Raw genomic sequence first — 16,813 nt, 5'->3', positions numbered from 1 at the left:
ATCGGAAAATCACTATTTTACATATAAAAAAAAAATGAGAATTCCAATTACTCTCCATCTCTACCAAACAATCTTCTTTCCAAAGGCTCACCTCTGTAAACTAGATTGAGCAGCTGTCCCCACACTCCACCTCACCAGTTTTCCTCAGGTTTTCCTTAAATATTTTATATTGTCAGTTATGATTGACATCACAGCTAACATCCATTTGGATTGACTGGGAGATGCCTTAAATCCATTATGGGGAAGCCTATCTCCCTTCCGTCACAGGATTCAGCTTTTGGTAAACTTATGAATCAATTATGCTCATCTCCACCACCTATTGTTAGCATTAGTCAATAACATCCCCTATATGTGGGCAGGTACTCTAGTTTCTCTATCGATTCCAGACTCACATCAAAGCTCTCATATAAATCAATAGGTATATCAAGAAAATATTCACTGGGGTGTGCATTTTTCTGTATTTACAGTCATATGGAAAAATACTGTAGACATATACAATAGGAGAATCATCTGGGATATGCGCCAATCATACATGTGTGAAGTGCACCTAAGTGCACAGCAGCTGTGGATTGGGATGGTAATAGAAAACAGATAGATCTTCAATTATTGCCACATCAGCAATCCATAAATAAGAAGCCCCCTCACTGTTCTTGTCCATGGCTTCTGTGCTCCTGTAGGGTGTGCTGGCCCTTTGATAAACTCTTAACCTGGAAGACGGCTTCCAGCCAATCTCCTGCACATGTCGGCTATTTAATATGGCTTCTCTTACAGAAATATGTATCAGCAAAAGTTGTCTAGATTTCTAGGTCTTGTGAAGGATATTGTCTTCATTCATTCTCATGTTCATTTTCTTCCATTTTTTGATGACAGTAGTTCATCTGAATACAATATGCTGGCGATCATACTGCCATGCTCATTCAAGTTGATGTGGTTACAATCAAACATCTTTAAGGTTTCCTTTTTTACGTTGAAATGGTGATTGATAGCACTTTTACCAATCGAATGCATGGTGGCTCGTGATATTTGGCCCAATAATTGAATTGCTTATAGGTCTGTAAGAAGAATTGAGTGTTGCCTGATCTTGGTAACAGGTTGCAAAGAATGAATCCTCGGAGAACCACTTCCTAGTGATACTGAAGTTTAGGGGGAAAAAACATGGTCATGTGTGTGATCTGTTGGGTGCTCTCTCTAAATAGGACACCTACATGATAAGAAGGTGCACCAGTGACGAATATTTTTGTGTCATTTATTGTCAGAACCTAAAGATTTTAGTGACTCTGATATAGATACTTGGGAATTATTAAACTGTGTACTTATAAACTTTAATGCAGGACGCTGAAATGTTTCCACCTTAACAAACTAACATCCAATTACATTGCTCTTCATTTTTTTTCTTCTGTTAAACTATGACACACTGCACTTGGCTTAAGATACAGAACATCTGGAAACCAAATGTTCCTTTGTATAAATAAGAGCAGGATCAGAAAGTGAGTCCCATAGTGTGTGCCAGGATCACAGACAACATGATGCTGTTACTGCTTTGTGTGCTGCTCCAGTTGGTGGTTGCAACATGGGCACAATATGATTATTATTACTCCCAGCAAGACTACGCAAATGATGATCAGTGGGTTAACCTTTTTAGACAAGGATTTAATTTTCAGTGCCCTCATGGACAGGTAGTGGTTGCCATAAGAAGTACATTTAGCAAAAAAGATGGATCAGATAGAAGATGGAATTATGGGTGTATGCCGACCCCTCATGAACTTGGACAACCTACAGAATGTTGGTGGGAAGATATCAACAGAGCTGGACTGGAATGGTAAGAAACAATTACACAGTAAATGTGCACTGCAGACTTTCCATTCTCATATATACGGTATATATATATATATATATATATATATATATATATATATATATATATATATACATGTACATAATCTGGATTATTGCAACCATACATAACAGGCAACAATGTATTATTATGTGGGTGCTTGGAGGTATGTGACTGGGTAAGTTATGTCACTTTGCTAAAAAGAAAAATTTTCTCCAATAATAAATGTGGACGGTCAAATAGACATGATGTTAAAGTTAAGGTCATAAATGTAAATCATCGGAAGATCCTCTCACCACATTACAATAATGATGAAATGCTTGACTATTCCTGAGAGCCAAGTGCTACAAAAGACCCATCTTTTTCATTGAATGCTAGTTAATGGAGTGTTTTTTATAATACAGTAAGTAGTGTGAACTTCTTCTTAATGTGTGTTAGGATTTCTGCATGTGATTATCTCTGGCAGACATTGCGTATGTGTTTCTGAGGATGATTAACTATTAATCATGAATATGTGAAATATGAGTTCATGTGAAAAAAGGTGTTAAGACAACTACAACACGTATAGATTTAATTTGGTAAAGGGTTGTCCAGCAAACAACCAATTATCCACAGAATAGGGGCTAACGTAATGATCAGTGGGGGTCTGAATGGTGGAACCATCATGGATCACGAAAATGCAATACCCTGCATAAAGAGATCAGCTAGTTGCCCTGGTCCTCTATTCTTCTCTATGGGGCTGATGGAGATAGCCGGGCACCTTACTTGGCTATCTCCGTCAATTTCATAGACAGTAAATGTAGCACCAGTGCACATGTCCGACCTGTCACCCCATTATTTTGTGGATAGGGGCTAACTTTTTGTGACTGGACAACCCCTCTAAGAAGTTTTCCAGGATAATATGGCAAAGGGAAAAAATTGCACAAAATAACTAAAGAACCAATGATCACCAGACACATTATTGGTTTCCTTTCCACTGGTCTTAACTTGGCTGCTATAATAATAATAATAATAATCTTTATTTATATAGCACCATCAAATTCCATAGTGACAGTTCCAACATAAGAGTTTAGGCCATTGACCATTGTGGCCAGACCTCAGTAGTCCCAGGGATAGATGGGATTGGCAGATTCTTTGCCACCCATGTTGGACTGGCATATTTCCACCACTAGTATCTTAGTGGACCATGGAAAACAAAGTTGCCCCACAGGGGGGCTGTTACAAAAGGTTATTATTACTTTAACAAAGTACAGTTAGGGCATTATTATTGCATAATTATTTTAAACAAGTTAATTTAAAAAAAATAGAGGAACTTACTGACTGGAATGATGGGGATATTATTTTGTTGTGGGGCAAACTAAAAGTGATAGCATGGAGAGGGCATGATTACTTTGTGTGTGTGTGGGGGGGGGGGGGTCACAAATAGACTATTCTGTGGTTATAAAAGAGCAGACTCTGTGATGGTGCAAAGTCAGCCATTGTGTCCCTGTATTGTAGTCACTGTTACTATATTGCTCATTACTTGATCACTTCAATAATTCATGTGATCCTTATTTCATTTCATATTCACATTTTTACATTATTGCTCACTTTCAAACATGTAAATTGTATATGAATAATAGCTGTTAACTTTTGTTTTAACATATTATTTAGCTTTAGCATGCTCTCAGTCCTCCAGTTTGAGGCAACTTCTATCGTGCTGACTATTATGTGATATGTTAAAAGGAAACTGTCAGAAGTTTTGACCATGCAAATATGTCAGAGTGTTACCACTTTAACTGGGATCTGTTTAATCATACCTCTGTGTATGTGTTAGTAGCAGCAGGACTGTAAAAAATGCATTTATATTCCAGGATTGTAGCTGGACTTGTTGCTCTGATGTGTGAGATCTATTCAGTTTACTGCTTGGCAGCCTCTCCCTTCTGCATCACAGCTGTAGCTATCAACCAGGAGCCTGCTTGTGCTTTCACTCAGAGCACAGAGGAGGGGCTGAGCAGAAGTTTGAATGCAGAGAGCTACCGTCCTACTGTATGCAGTTTTTATGATCAAACTTGCTGACAAATTGCCTTTAAGTAAGACAAGTTCCAGTGAAGCAGGGTTTGTTTTTCTTTAAGATCTTAGAAACAGGGCCAAAAGCACTCTCTGCTAGAACTTCATCAGTCTGGAACAAACCCAGTCTGGCGCCAACACAAATCAGCGTTAGATAAATTTAGGCTACACTTATGGGGAGAGAATATGATCTCATCTGCATTTTTCACATGGTCTCTAAATGAGTAATACAGAACATGTACAGTAATTGTTGGAACCCCTCATCGGCTGGGACCAACAGCATAGTAAGAATAAGAGCTATATTTCCAACTTTTTAAAAAAACAAACACACCATTCCTTTATGTTTAAGGTGTATGTGTTTGCTATAGATAACAGAGATATCTACTTTCATGTTTTATAAGTGTCCCTGATCCTTAAAGACCCTTGCAGCTCTGCTAATGTACACCATTGTATCTGCTGTTTCTGTTAAATGGATGGATGAAACAAAAGATCTAAATGGAAGTGCAATCTATATAAGAACTATTAATGTGGTTACCTTGACAAACTAATATCCACATCAATTATTTTTTAACCAGCCTATTAAAGGGACTGTGCCGTTTAGAAATGTAGATGATTTTGAGTAAGTCAATGGGGTTCTTCAGGATAGGATCCTCATCTGTTGTATGGGTGGGTACATAGAGGTTGTCTTGATGTTTAATGTTTAAAGAGAACCCATCATGCAAAATAATCCCCTAAACTAAATATATTTTCATAAACTGCCATTAGAGAGCATTGCCTCTATACCTTCATTGTCCCTCTACATGCCTGTAAACCTAAGCAATGAGGTCCTAAAGCTGTATGCAAATGACCTGTGAAATGTCTAATGAGTCATTAGCATATTCAAGCTGTCCAGCTTATTCATGAGTGGGAGGCACAGCCACAACCCCAGTGCATGACTGACAGCTTGTATAATGATGTGCTTCCTGGTGCTGGTGACCACACCCCCTGCAGCCTGCGTGTGCATGTGTGTGTGTTTAGGAGAGAGCAGCTCCAGGATGCAGCCATGTTACAGTAGAACATGTCAGATTCATGTGTAGCTGATGTCTGTGTCTCTCACCTGTGTATTAGGAGGATGCAGCATGTCAGCAGATGCAGCACACACACTAGCAATACTTTACACACAGACATGAGCAGGGCAGGAGAGGGGAGGGGGAACAGGGATGACATCACTGCCTCTGACCATGTGACCAGCCTCAGTTACATGATAAAAAATAGATTATTTTATGATGATTAATGTATGAAATAACTAGATAAAGGCTGGGATGGGATCCGTGTGAGCTGCTCCAACAGGTAGTAGTGACAGGACTAGTGACACAGACCTGATGACAGGTGTCCTTTAATAATTTAGTTAGTTTAGTTTCATTTAGTTAGTTACATGGGCAATGGTGCTTGTTGTAGAGTGTAAATAGTAGTGTAATAGACAAGACAGGTTATCAGTCACATTGCTATCTCATCTAAAAATGAGAATTGCAATCTCATTGGCTGCTAGTTTTTCCCTAATTCTTGTCTCTCTTTAATTTGTAAAGTAGAGGTGCTACACAATGCTTCTACCCGCAAGGATTTAAAGGGGTTTTCTTGAAAAAACTATTCTTACAAGTGCACCTGTTAAAATTTTTTCAAAAATTTACTAAAAAATTCTGACATCATGAATAACAATCAGTGACTATAGCAGTGTTTATATATATATATATAATTTAAAACTCCTACGGAAAACTGTGAGCATTCATGCTACATATCACAAGTCCTACCTTTTTATTATATTAACAAATTTTCTTTTGTTTTTACTTATACACAAATTGTATAGTTACCTGTGTATTTGTGTTACCCGAGTCTTGTCTCCTTGCCCTTCCATGCACATTGAAACCATTACTAGGATCTCAACTTTTGTTGGATTTGCTGTTTTGTTGGATTTGCTGCTAAAGCCATTTAGAGAAATGAGAAAAAAAACTTTACAACAGACATTGCATTAGAAGCCATTGAAGAAAATGTAATATAAGACAAAGTATACGTTCTGTAAGTGTTGAGAGTATATGAATAAACGATGTCTATTAAGCTATGCATTGCTACTCTCCCAAAATTAGTTATGTATCTCATGTCTCAAACCACTGTAAATGTAGCTATCGATTAATACAGAGATTTGTTCAAACTATTTCATTTTATTTCAATATTATTATGCTACTATTTTTCCTCAAACAACACCTATCATTATTTTTAATTTTAATTTGTTTGTTTTCTGAGAATCCGCATTTTATGCCTCAGTGCTATTGTTTCCAGTTTCTTCCTACTTAACTGTTTTGTAGCCACCAAAATGATACAGAGAAGGATTACAAGGTTGTGATGGGATCTACAAAAACTTCCAGGAGCCTGCATTGTCACACATATCAATGATGCAATTCTCTCTGTGGATCTGCATAGCTTCCCCTGTTGTAAAGGCCAGGATTCATTTTCACTATTTTTTCCAGGGCAAGGGCAAATATGCATTAGTTAGATCTGAAAAATGAGTAGAGTCGTGTGGGGGAGGGGTCCTGATAGGTTATACATTGAAAATGTCACATCCCAACATTTATGAGTTCAGGTATCACTATTTAAAGGGGACCACAAACATTGATGATGAGAGGAATACCGGAGCAAGATTGGCATAATATTATAAGACAGAACAGTTACCTGTGTAAAAAGTCTTCACCACAACAAGTAAATAGAAACACTATGGAAATTTTACACTAAATTGCACAAAAATATGACTGAACCCCCTTGTTCTCCCCTCATCAGTCTTATTGTCCGGTGTCTGGCTATAGGACAAGTGAGTGAAGCAAAAGCCAGGCTACATATACCTTGCCAGTAAACTCTACATTTAATCTTAATTCGCAGCTAAATTTGTCTTGAGAAAATTCAGGTGAAATTTCAGCCCAATGAAGCATCACGTTACATCCTTCCCATGAAGTGTATGGAGATTGTTGAGGGGCTTGGGGTTAGGACTGAGCTGCTGATGGAAAACAGGGCTGGAGTAAAACAAGCACAAGATGCATTCTGGTATTCCTGTAGAATAAAGAGACTGATAATCTCATTTTACTGTGTGCTCTTCTAAGAGAGGAGGTAAATGTCACATACAAGTCATATAATAAGCATGTATAATGCAGCTTCTCAAGTATACACATAGAATGTTATTCTGAAAATCACTAGAAATGACAGATAAACTTTACAAATGGAATCAATGCATACCTGTGTAATACATGGTAATAAATATCCTGCTAAATCACTATATTTATGAAGACTACATTGTACGATGAAGATTGGTTTAACAGTCCCTTCAAATGAGCAGTGCTATGAATCTCAAAGACATCATCCAGGAAAAAGGGCAGCTTTTTAACAGACCGAAAGATCTACGTAACACAATGCCTCTACAATTGCATAAGTTCATTGACATAAATGAATAGGATATAAAGGACACTTTTTATACATATAATAAAAGTGCATATATTTTTAAAAGTGTGTATATATATATATATGCATATAAAAGTGCATATTTTTCAGACTATAAGGCGCACAAAAAATCCTTTGATTTTCTCAGAAATCAAAGGTGCGCCTTATAGTCCAGTGCGCCTTATATATGAACCATACTTATAGACAACAGCTGCCTTGAACTGTGCCCAGATCTGCCACCTGCTGGTCATTCATCCTTACAATCAGGTACGCCTTATAATCCGGTGCGCCTTGTATATGAAACTAGGCATTTTTGCAGGCATTTATTGATGTTGTGCCTTATAATCCTGTGCACCTTATAGTCCGAAAAATACAGTAGTATCTAAATAATTGCATTGTCTGCAGTTTCTTACTGTCATTTTCTCTAGATCAGCACAATAATAACACAATGATTTGGATCTTATTAAGGCCACTTGGTCTGAGTAGCAAATTGGAAATTAATTTCTTGATGTGTGTCACGAACTCTGCACACTGGAATCCAAACATAGGGTGCACCTACTTTATGGAGACCCAGAATATAGCCCTTAATCTCCACCCACTTCCACAAAATGGCATCCTTACACTAAATATACTCCATGCACTCAGATCCAGTCACTGCCACCATGCACAAGTTACTTATACAAAGAAGGTCGTAGGCACCTTAACCACACAATCAACGCACACTGAAGATTTACGCAGAATATGCAATCACTACAATTACTACATATACTATGTCAAATGACCTGATAACATTATCCCTTCAGAAACTTAGATCCTTTAAGGCTTCAAGCAGACACTTATTAAAGTTATACATAAAAAATACAATATGCTCAAAACATAAACTATAGATAAAATAAAAGCAAAAGAATTTAAAACAATATACATACAATACATACAAACAGTTATAGGGAAAAGTTAACAAAATAGCCTTACTAGCACATGACACCTTGGATGGAGGACACAGCATGGAGAGATTAGACCAGCCTTCTAATGAATAGAGTCTTTAGAACTGAGCAAGGTCTTGTGGCCATTTTACTTTTTGACCCCAACCCCTGGTTGTGATGTTACTGTGAGGGGGAGTTTTTCATATCCCCCTCCCTTCAGGAGATGGCACAACTGTGCCATTGCTTCCAATCACCAGGGTACCTCACTATCTTTCACCCCATGACAAACTTGGGGTGTCTAGGCCTGACATTAGGGTTTTTTTGCAATTGGCTGGGTCACCTGCAGCTAAGCTTTTGATACTCGGGCCATGAGCATATTTAGATCCTATAAATCTCTCTTATAACTGGGGACCCATCATTATGAATTATTCCCCAGTTATGGACAGCTATGATATTCCTTTGTCTTCGTCCTAACTTTTGGAGGGGAAGTAACACACAGTCTACTTTCCCTTAGATCTCTCCTTCCCCAGAGATGAACTAGCAGAGGTGTCTCCTGGAGTGTCAGGCCCAAGATAGCACATAATTTCCTGGCTAGTTGTAAAGGTAATTAACATTTGCTCCTTCAGTCAGTAATAAAATTAACAAGATACAATAAAGAAAAAAATGTACAGTTAGTGCAATATTATCACAATGGGGCAAGTTTACTTACCCGTCCGACAGAGTTTACCGAAAGTGCATTGTCTGACTATAATGCACTTTGCCGCAATTCACTAAATAACCTGCATGTGTTGCTTCCACGCTCAGGTCCGACAGATCATCTTCTTTTTAGTGGTGCATCTAAGTGCATTGGATTGCGACACAGTTTGAAAGTTAAATCCCGTGCTCAGTCTGAATCAGTCGGATTGTCCTACGGCATGCCCCCCAATTTTTGGCGCATGGAAGCCAGCGCAGTGTGCGACACAATCATATCGCAGATATCTGTTAAATACCTGTCCACGCCGTAAAATCCCTGAAAAAGATGAACGGTCCAACAAAAGTGCGATCCGCAAACCTTAGTAAATGAGCCTCTATGTGTATGTAGGCACACACTGACAATGGGCTGCATTTAATTCTGAGGACGGTACATGAATGGTGAATCATGATACTTGACTCCATATGTACATATTTATTCTATTTCACTACGGTTCCCTTAAACTCCTTTGGGGGGTTTTTTAGATCCAAAATCGAAATGGTAATATATAACATATATCAACTACATAACTATTGCAGTTATAGATGCAGTTATCATCTGCATTTTGTAATACATAAAAATGTTTTGTGTTATCTCAAGAAGAAAGCTCTTTATAAAAGAAGGATCCAGCCCTAGGCATCAAATTGCATGATATTCAGTGGCAAAACCAAACACAACGAGGCACATATACTTACCCAGTCCGGAGGAGATCCCGATAACAATGCACTGTGCCGCGATTCAATAAGATTGCACGCCCGATTTCCTGAATGTGTCGCTTCCCGAAGACCCTTAGTAAATAAGCCCCAACATGTTAGCACAAACATCTCATAACAACTATCAAGCACAGCAGCAGGGGTGGTTTATGCTTGTTTTGCAGTCAGATAAGGTTCAGGTTAGCGGTAATTCATAAGTAATTCAGAAGTTGTAAACTTTGCATCCTTCTATATTGGTCTAGTTCCTTAACCATTCCTCTACCGTTAGTTCACTTGGGATAATAGAATTAGCCCTTTTAATGATCACGACCTAAAGGGATATCAGCATCATTCTTTCAGCCTGAAAGAGGTCATGTCAATATTCCAGAACACCACGTTTGTTGGCTTTGACTTCCTCAATGGTCTGTGAACTTTCTTCTAACTCTGTATTGTGCATAAAACAGCATATAATGCACATTAGGTCCTACAAATGCGGACTATTTGTGCTGACAATAAACAGACTGCAAGTGAATTTAGAGGAAGGATTCTAGAATTAATGTGAATGTGTCAAACAGTCATACTTACCATCCGCTATAAGACTGTTCAATATGGTACATGTATTTAGATAATTATGACTTTAATAGTTAATGTTTGTTGTAGTCTGTTATGTCTGGGCAAGCACTGTATACTTTGCTGGGCAGTTATCGGTGCTTCTACACCAGTTTCTGGCTTAGAAACACTGAAATAATCACAAATCACAATTACTGCTTGCGGCTTTGCCAACTTGATCATAGGTTTTTACGCGAAACATAGTTTTGCCCAGCAGTGCGGAGGAAGCCTCTTATGAACATTGACTCTCGAGTTCAATCACGGGGTAAACTTACGCTAGGGAGTCCTCAATAAGCGGATGCTTATTAAGGTAACTTAAATATACGTGAAGGTACAATACACTCATAAAAATATGAACGTGTCAGATAATAAAAAGGTTACAAACAATATACATACAATATATACAAACAGTTATGAAAATAAAAATGGGATAAAAGAAACAAAAAACCCTTCCTATGGAATAGTTAGAAATACTTCGGCTGTGGGAATGCAGCAAAGACAATTCGGATGAAATAACCAAAGGGGTTCCTCTGGATTCACATGGTTTTTGGCCTCCATCCCCTGACTGTGATGTCACTGAGAGTGGGATGTCTGCATTACTCCCTCCCTCCAGAATGGTACTCTCCGTGTCTGATTTGATTATCAAATTGCTTCCAATCAACGGGGTACCTTGCTACCTCTCTCCCCATGTCCAAGTTATGTGACAAATGTGATTTTCTTTTGTGTCCCTTTGTGTTTTTTAGGCGGGAAAGAAGCACACAAACTTTTCCCCACCTTTGATCCCTTTGCTCAGGAGATGTGCCTGGAAAGATGTAACTGTTCGCACTCCATGTACAAACCGGCTTTCTCACAACCTATGAAGGGCAGGGACCCCCTCCCCCCTAGGGTTATCAGGCCCCAAGTAAAGCCTCCCCCCTGGCAGATCCTGTCTGGGCTGTAAAGGGTAATTAAGAAGGGTCAGTTTATGAACGGCTATAGCTAAAGGGGTTGTAATTAAAGGACTGGACACAGCTGCTTAAAGGGGTATTCTCACCTGGGCATTCACATTCAGTTTAACTAATCTTCCATTTATAAACATTTCTTCAATTGGATGTTATTAAAAAAAATGATCCTGTGTGAAGATAATTTCTCATAAATGTAGTCATTCTGTCCCTTAGAAACGAGATGGCTTCCTCGGATACGACCACGTCACACTCTGGCAGCAGTGGCCAGACATGCGCTATAGAGTCCTGCCTGACCTCCTTGATTCAGCAATCATTACCACAGGACGGCTGTGGGACATGCAGTAACTCCCGGACATTTCAAAAACCTTTTGTTTCTTTGTGCAATCCCTCCAGCAGAGGTGGCCGTATCCGAGGAAGCTATCTCGTTTCTAAGGGACAAAATAACTACATTTATGAGAAATTATCTTCACACAGGAACATTTTTGTTAATAACATCTAATTGAAGAAATGTTTATATATGGCAGATTTATCAAAACGAATGTGAATGCCCAGACGAGAATACCCCTTTAAGGCTAATTTCATATTTTTTACCACACGGCCTATGCCTCATGATCTGGGGGGACATGCCTATCTATCTATAGTTATACAATCTCTCTATTTACTTCACTGGTGTTAGTTCAGAAACTCCGATGCTGCACATGGCTGTGGGGGTCATGTAAAGGGTCATGTAAAGCTGTATTGAAAATGTTGTTTTTTATTGCAATGTTATTCTATTGCCTGAACAAGAATGATGCTCAATAAAAAATCTCCATTCCTCTTCTTAGTAGTAATTTTTCCTCAATGGTAGCACATTTCGTACATTACTTTATACTTGTTTCAACTTGAAAACACTTTTGACATTTATTAGTCAGAAACGCCCTTCTAATTCACTGCTCAAGATGAGGTTTCATGTTGTCCTACAACTTTCATTTCATTGATGAAAACAAAAACACATATCTAATATATATAGCTGGATGTATGTGTGTGCATGTATGTATGTATGTCCACTAAAGGAATCTGCACAAAATTTTGCACAGTTGTTGCCTGTGACTCAGGGAACAACTTAGACCATGTTTTGAGCCAAAATTTTCACCCCGCACTTTTCAAAATCCACTTTTTACCCACCATATACAGAATACATTGTCTGCTGCTGCTGTGGCAATTGGAAGCTGAGCTGTGATTGGCTGCTGTTTTGCCACAGGTCATTAATATGAGCTCTGAGCTTTGACTGGTTACTATAGACAATGAGTGTAATACCCTCATTTGTGTGGTAAACTGGATAGAGATATATAGATAGAGATGCAGATTTATCAATAGTGTCTGAGGTAAAACTGTTACATCACGGGCAGCGGCAATCTCAACAAAGATGACGGTGCCCATGCGCCGCTGTCTTTTACATGCCATCGGCAAGATGCAGCAAGCCCCATGTCTGTATGAAACCCCATGTCTCTTCATACATCCTCCATAGCTTGCTGATGGATATATCCATCTATCCAAAACTATTTCTTGGAGGAAATAATATACATTGTTGACATTACTTTTTTCAAAATCACATTCACTGTAATACTGTATTACACTGCAGAATTTCTGCACAAGGCATGCAGACAACCTTAGGGATCTTTCACGTTGGCATTGGTGCTCAGCTTCAGTTGCGTGTCCGTTTTCCTTCCATTTTGTCTCCGTGTCCACAAAAAAAACTGGAGGTTTAACATTGCTTTTAAAAAATCACACCTGGTTTTTAACAAAAGGAGCACCTTGCACTCAGTATACAGAACCTCGCAGCAGATAGATGACACCAACTAGAACAGCTAGACAATGTTACAAATATATGGCACTATGCTTGATAAGTAGTAAAGAGGTTGCAACACTTGTCCGAATATCTGGAATACTTGTAAATAGCCAAACAATTGTTGTGATATTAATGACCAATCTTTTCTTTAAATTTATTTCATCGTGAACCTGGGAGTAAACAGACTTTCTAATAAAATAAAAAGATTTGAAGATACAAATGAAGATTCTAATGTTTTTACTGCTGTGAAGACATTGCTCAGAAAATGTTAATTATACGTATTTTTAAAGATTTACTCTTTAGTTTTGCATGTACAATTCTTCAGAAACAATGTTTCTGTACTTTATTTACTTTGCTTCTTATTGATAGCACAGTCATTCATCTGGAATTAGACAGACAGGATCTCAGCTGAAGCATTAAATTTGTACTTGTTTGAAACAAAATATGTTCAGTTCCCAATCAGCAGTATGTGCATTCACATGTCCTACCAACAATAGCTGCAAATCACTCCCTGTTCTGTAAGAAAGAATGAAGTATCAAATAGCAGTTTTCCAATGGGTGTGCTTCAATACTACATCCTGGGAAATAATAGGTGTGTCTCAGGCTCCGACAGTGCAGTGCTGGTCACCACTAGTCTTGTCACAGTATAAGGCTGTCGAGTTCTACTTTTAGACCTGTTTGCAGAAGGTCTAAACTGTGCGCCAAAATGGTACATCCTCCTTACTTTTCCATATGACCACGACCCTTTCGCCAAAACTACGCACCTTTCCCAAGACCACACGTCTTTGCCGCACAAGTCTGAAAACAGCCAAAAAAAATGGTCTTGGAGCCTTAAAAATATGTGCCAGAAGCCCTTTAGACAGCTTTTTGGGGGGTACAAATCCATCATTTTTGGGAATTATGAATGATAAATATGCCACAATGAACATATCATAGTACCTAAATGGATAATTAGCAGTTGCAAAAGTAAAGCTTATTTTAACGTGGTAAATGCAGTCCCCTACTTAAGAACACCCGACTTACAGACAACCCCTAGTTACAAATGGACCTCTGGAAGTTGGTAATTTACTGTACTTTAGTCCAGGCTACAATAAATAGCTATAACTGTTATTAAATATGTATGTAGTTAATAATTTATTGTTAATCCTGGTTCTTACGATAACCCAACATTTTTAAAATCCAATTGTCACAGAGACCGAAAAAAATTTGGTTGGGGTTACAATTTAAAATATACAGTTCTAACTTACATACAAATTCAACTTAAGAACAAACCTACAGACCCTATCTTGTATGTAACCGGGGGACTGCCTGTATATAGTTTCTAGAAACTGTGGGAAAGTATGTTCTAGAATGCAAAACCAGTCATGCAGAAATGAAGTATTGTAGAAGCGTAAAACATGCACAGAATAGTAATGACATTGACAAGAGACCTGATTGCATTCCATGTGTACTGTAAGAACAAAGCATTAGTTTTTGTTTCATTAAATACATTTTAGCATCATGTTCTGCAGTGAAAGCAACTCTTAGGAGTTGCAAATGTTCTTGCAAAAGTCAATAAAATCGGGCTATTTCAAAAGTCATGAAATCAGTACATAATATATTATCAATGGTAGAGAAGATTTTAGAGGGAACTTGTCAGCAGATATTTATGGTGATCTAGCCCCAGACAGAATGAAATACAGATAGATTCCTAATTACAAATACACATATCTCTGAAATATTTTAGCGTTTCAGAGAACTTAGTTTTGAAAACAGACGGCACCTGGAAAAGAATCAACTGGCATCTTACCGCAGGCTTCTTCCTTACCAGCTCTGCTTGATTAAAATGTATTTTCTTACAAGTAAATAGGAAACAACCTGTCAGTCATTCCTATAGTTAAATACTCACGTGTTGTTCCTAGAAACATTTGACAGTTTCTTCCAGCAAACTAGTTGTTTTACCTCAAGAAAAACACCCCTGACAAATGTAGCTGTCATGTTGGAATTTGTTTCTTTTAGGCCATTGTTATTTTTTTTTAAATACACACCAGTGATACCTGTATAATAAAAGTTATGCAACTTTATAATATTCTGTAATGCTGAATCTGGGACTGGACAGGTGACACAGAGACAGTGGGAACTTTACACTAAACCCCTTTCCAGCTTTCACTCCCTATTGCCCTTCCTACCCATGGTGTTAAGTAAACAACTAGAAGACATTCCCTCCCTATGCCAAAGTGCAAAACACAGTTATATAGACAAGACAAACAAACTGTCCAGAGCCAGATTACAAGATGGCAAACACAATACAAAATCACAAGAATAGAGAATAGTCTAAACACAAGCCTAGAGTCAGAATACCAGAGGACAGAAATTAGAAATACAGGATAATAGGGAGCATGCTAATAAATCTCTATAACAGACACATATTACACATCAGGAGGAGCTTATAGGAGAAACCATAGTTTCAGTCCACAAGGTGATTCAAGAGAAACTTTGTCAATCACAGCAGGTTAACTCTATGAGAACAAGACCAGAGTTTGCAGGAGACAGATGGCTTTGGTACAAAAACAATCAAGTTAGCCAACAAGTATAAAACAGTATTCACATTATCAAAGTCAGAGTGAAACACAATGATACAATCAGTGCATCCTCAGGATAGAGGGTAAGACTGGTACAGTTTTTTTTTCTTTGTTTATTGATTGATCCTGGTCGTGTACATCAAGGCAGGCGCATGTAACCTAGTCATAGTCCATGTGGCTGTAAATTAACTACATGCTTAAGTAAATTAAGTACAAGTACATGCTCTCCTGAATAAAGAACCACTAACATTTTCTAGGACTGTGGCAAGGAACATAAAAATATGGGGCTATATGTAGGGCGCTAGAACGGCTTTGTAAGGTGGAGTGTTTACACCAGAAGAGGAAGGAGGAGGACCAGTGGACGTTTTATTGAGGATAAAATAATAAACAAGTTAACAGCTAAATCATTGTCCATGTTTTTCAGTCAGATGAAGGATGCATTCACGAAACGCGTCACTTTTTGGACACCTTTAAGACTCCATATGATCCTATTTTAATTATTTTGTATATTCATTTAGCTGTTTACTTGTTTATTTATAAAATAGTGTTGATAGTTTAGTTAGCCCTTAAGAATATCTGAAAATAATCCACTATATTTTTTAATGCAACTTTTCTTTGGCAACCTGCCAAAGTGTATAAGTTTAATGTTCCCTAATAAATGGATTACACTCTGAGCAAAAGTTCACTTTCTGTGGAGGATGACTAGTCATTAAAGCCACATTACAATTTCATCTCTGAATTGCTTTAGGATACTGACATTTCACCATAGATTTGGATGGAGTACATGCTTTCAATTTCAGAAACAATGTCCCACTGTCTGCAATGTAACCTTACCATCCTACTTTGATCACAGAGCTTGCAAGGAGCTGAAAGCTCGACTCATTCATTTAATGTGACTGTGTGCCAGAGGATGTACAGGACTCGCAGAGGAGCTCTGTGATTACACAGGCCTTGTAAACAGAGGAGAGACATTGTTATGGTAAGACACATAGTTACATACTATATACATTTCACTGGTTCACAGGATTTAATTTCCTCCACTAACATCCATTCATCCTTGATTTCAAGCTGTTCTACTAGTAAGATCAAGTCAATGAATGAAATAGAATCCTCCTACTTGTTATGTCATATACCTTGATTTTTTTTCTAGATTTTTTTGAGGTCAAAGTAAAGTTTCGTCAGTA

At 38.0% G+C, this 16,813-nt stretch overlaps 1 protein-coding gene across 1 annotated transcript in view; it reads left to right on the top strand.

Annotated features, from left to right (window-relative positions):
• Nucleotides 1-1,478: 1,478 nt before the first annotated feature.
• DPT (dermatopontin) overlaps nt 1,479-16,813 on the top strand; it is a 33,608-nt gene continuing 18,273 nt past the window's right edge. Inside the window, exon 1 of the mRNA XM_072137735.1 lies at nt 1,479-1,819. Coding sequence (XP_071993836.1) covers nt 1,524-1,819 — 296 coding nt within the window. The 5' untranslated portion in view covers nt 1,479-1,523. The remainder of the gene's footprint in view (nt 1,820-16,813) is intronic.

This window comes from Engystomops pustulosus, chromosome 2, assembly GCF_040894005.1.
Source record: "Engystomops pustulosus chromosome 2, aEngPut4.maternal, whole genome shotgun sequence".
Lineage (NCBI taxonomy): Eukaryota > Metazoa > Chordata > Amphibia > Anura > Leptodactylidae > Engystomops > Engystomops pustulosus.
Note: the sequence above shows the minus strand (reverse complement) of the source record. Positions and strands in the feature narration are given on the sequence as shown.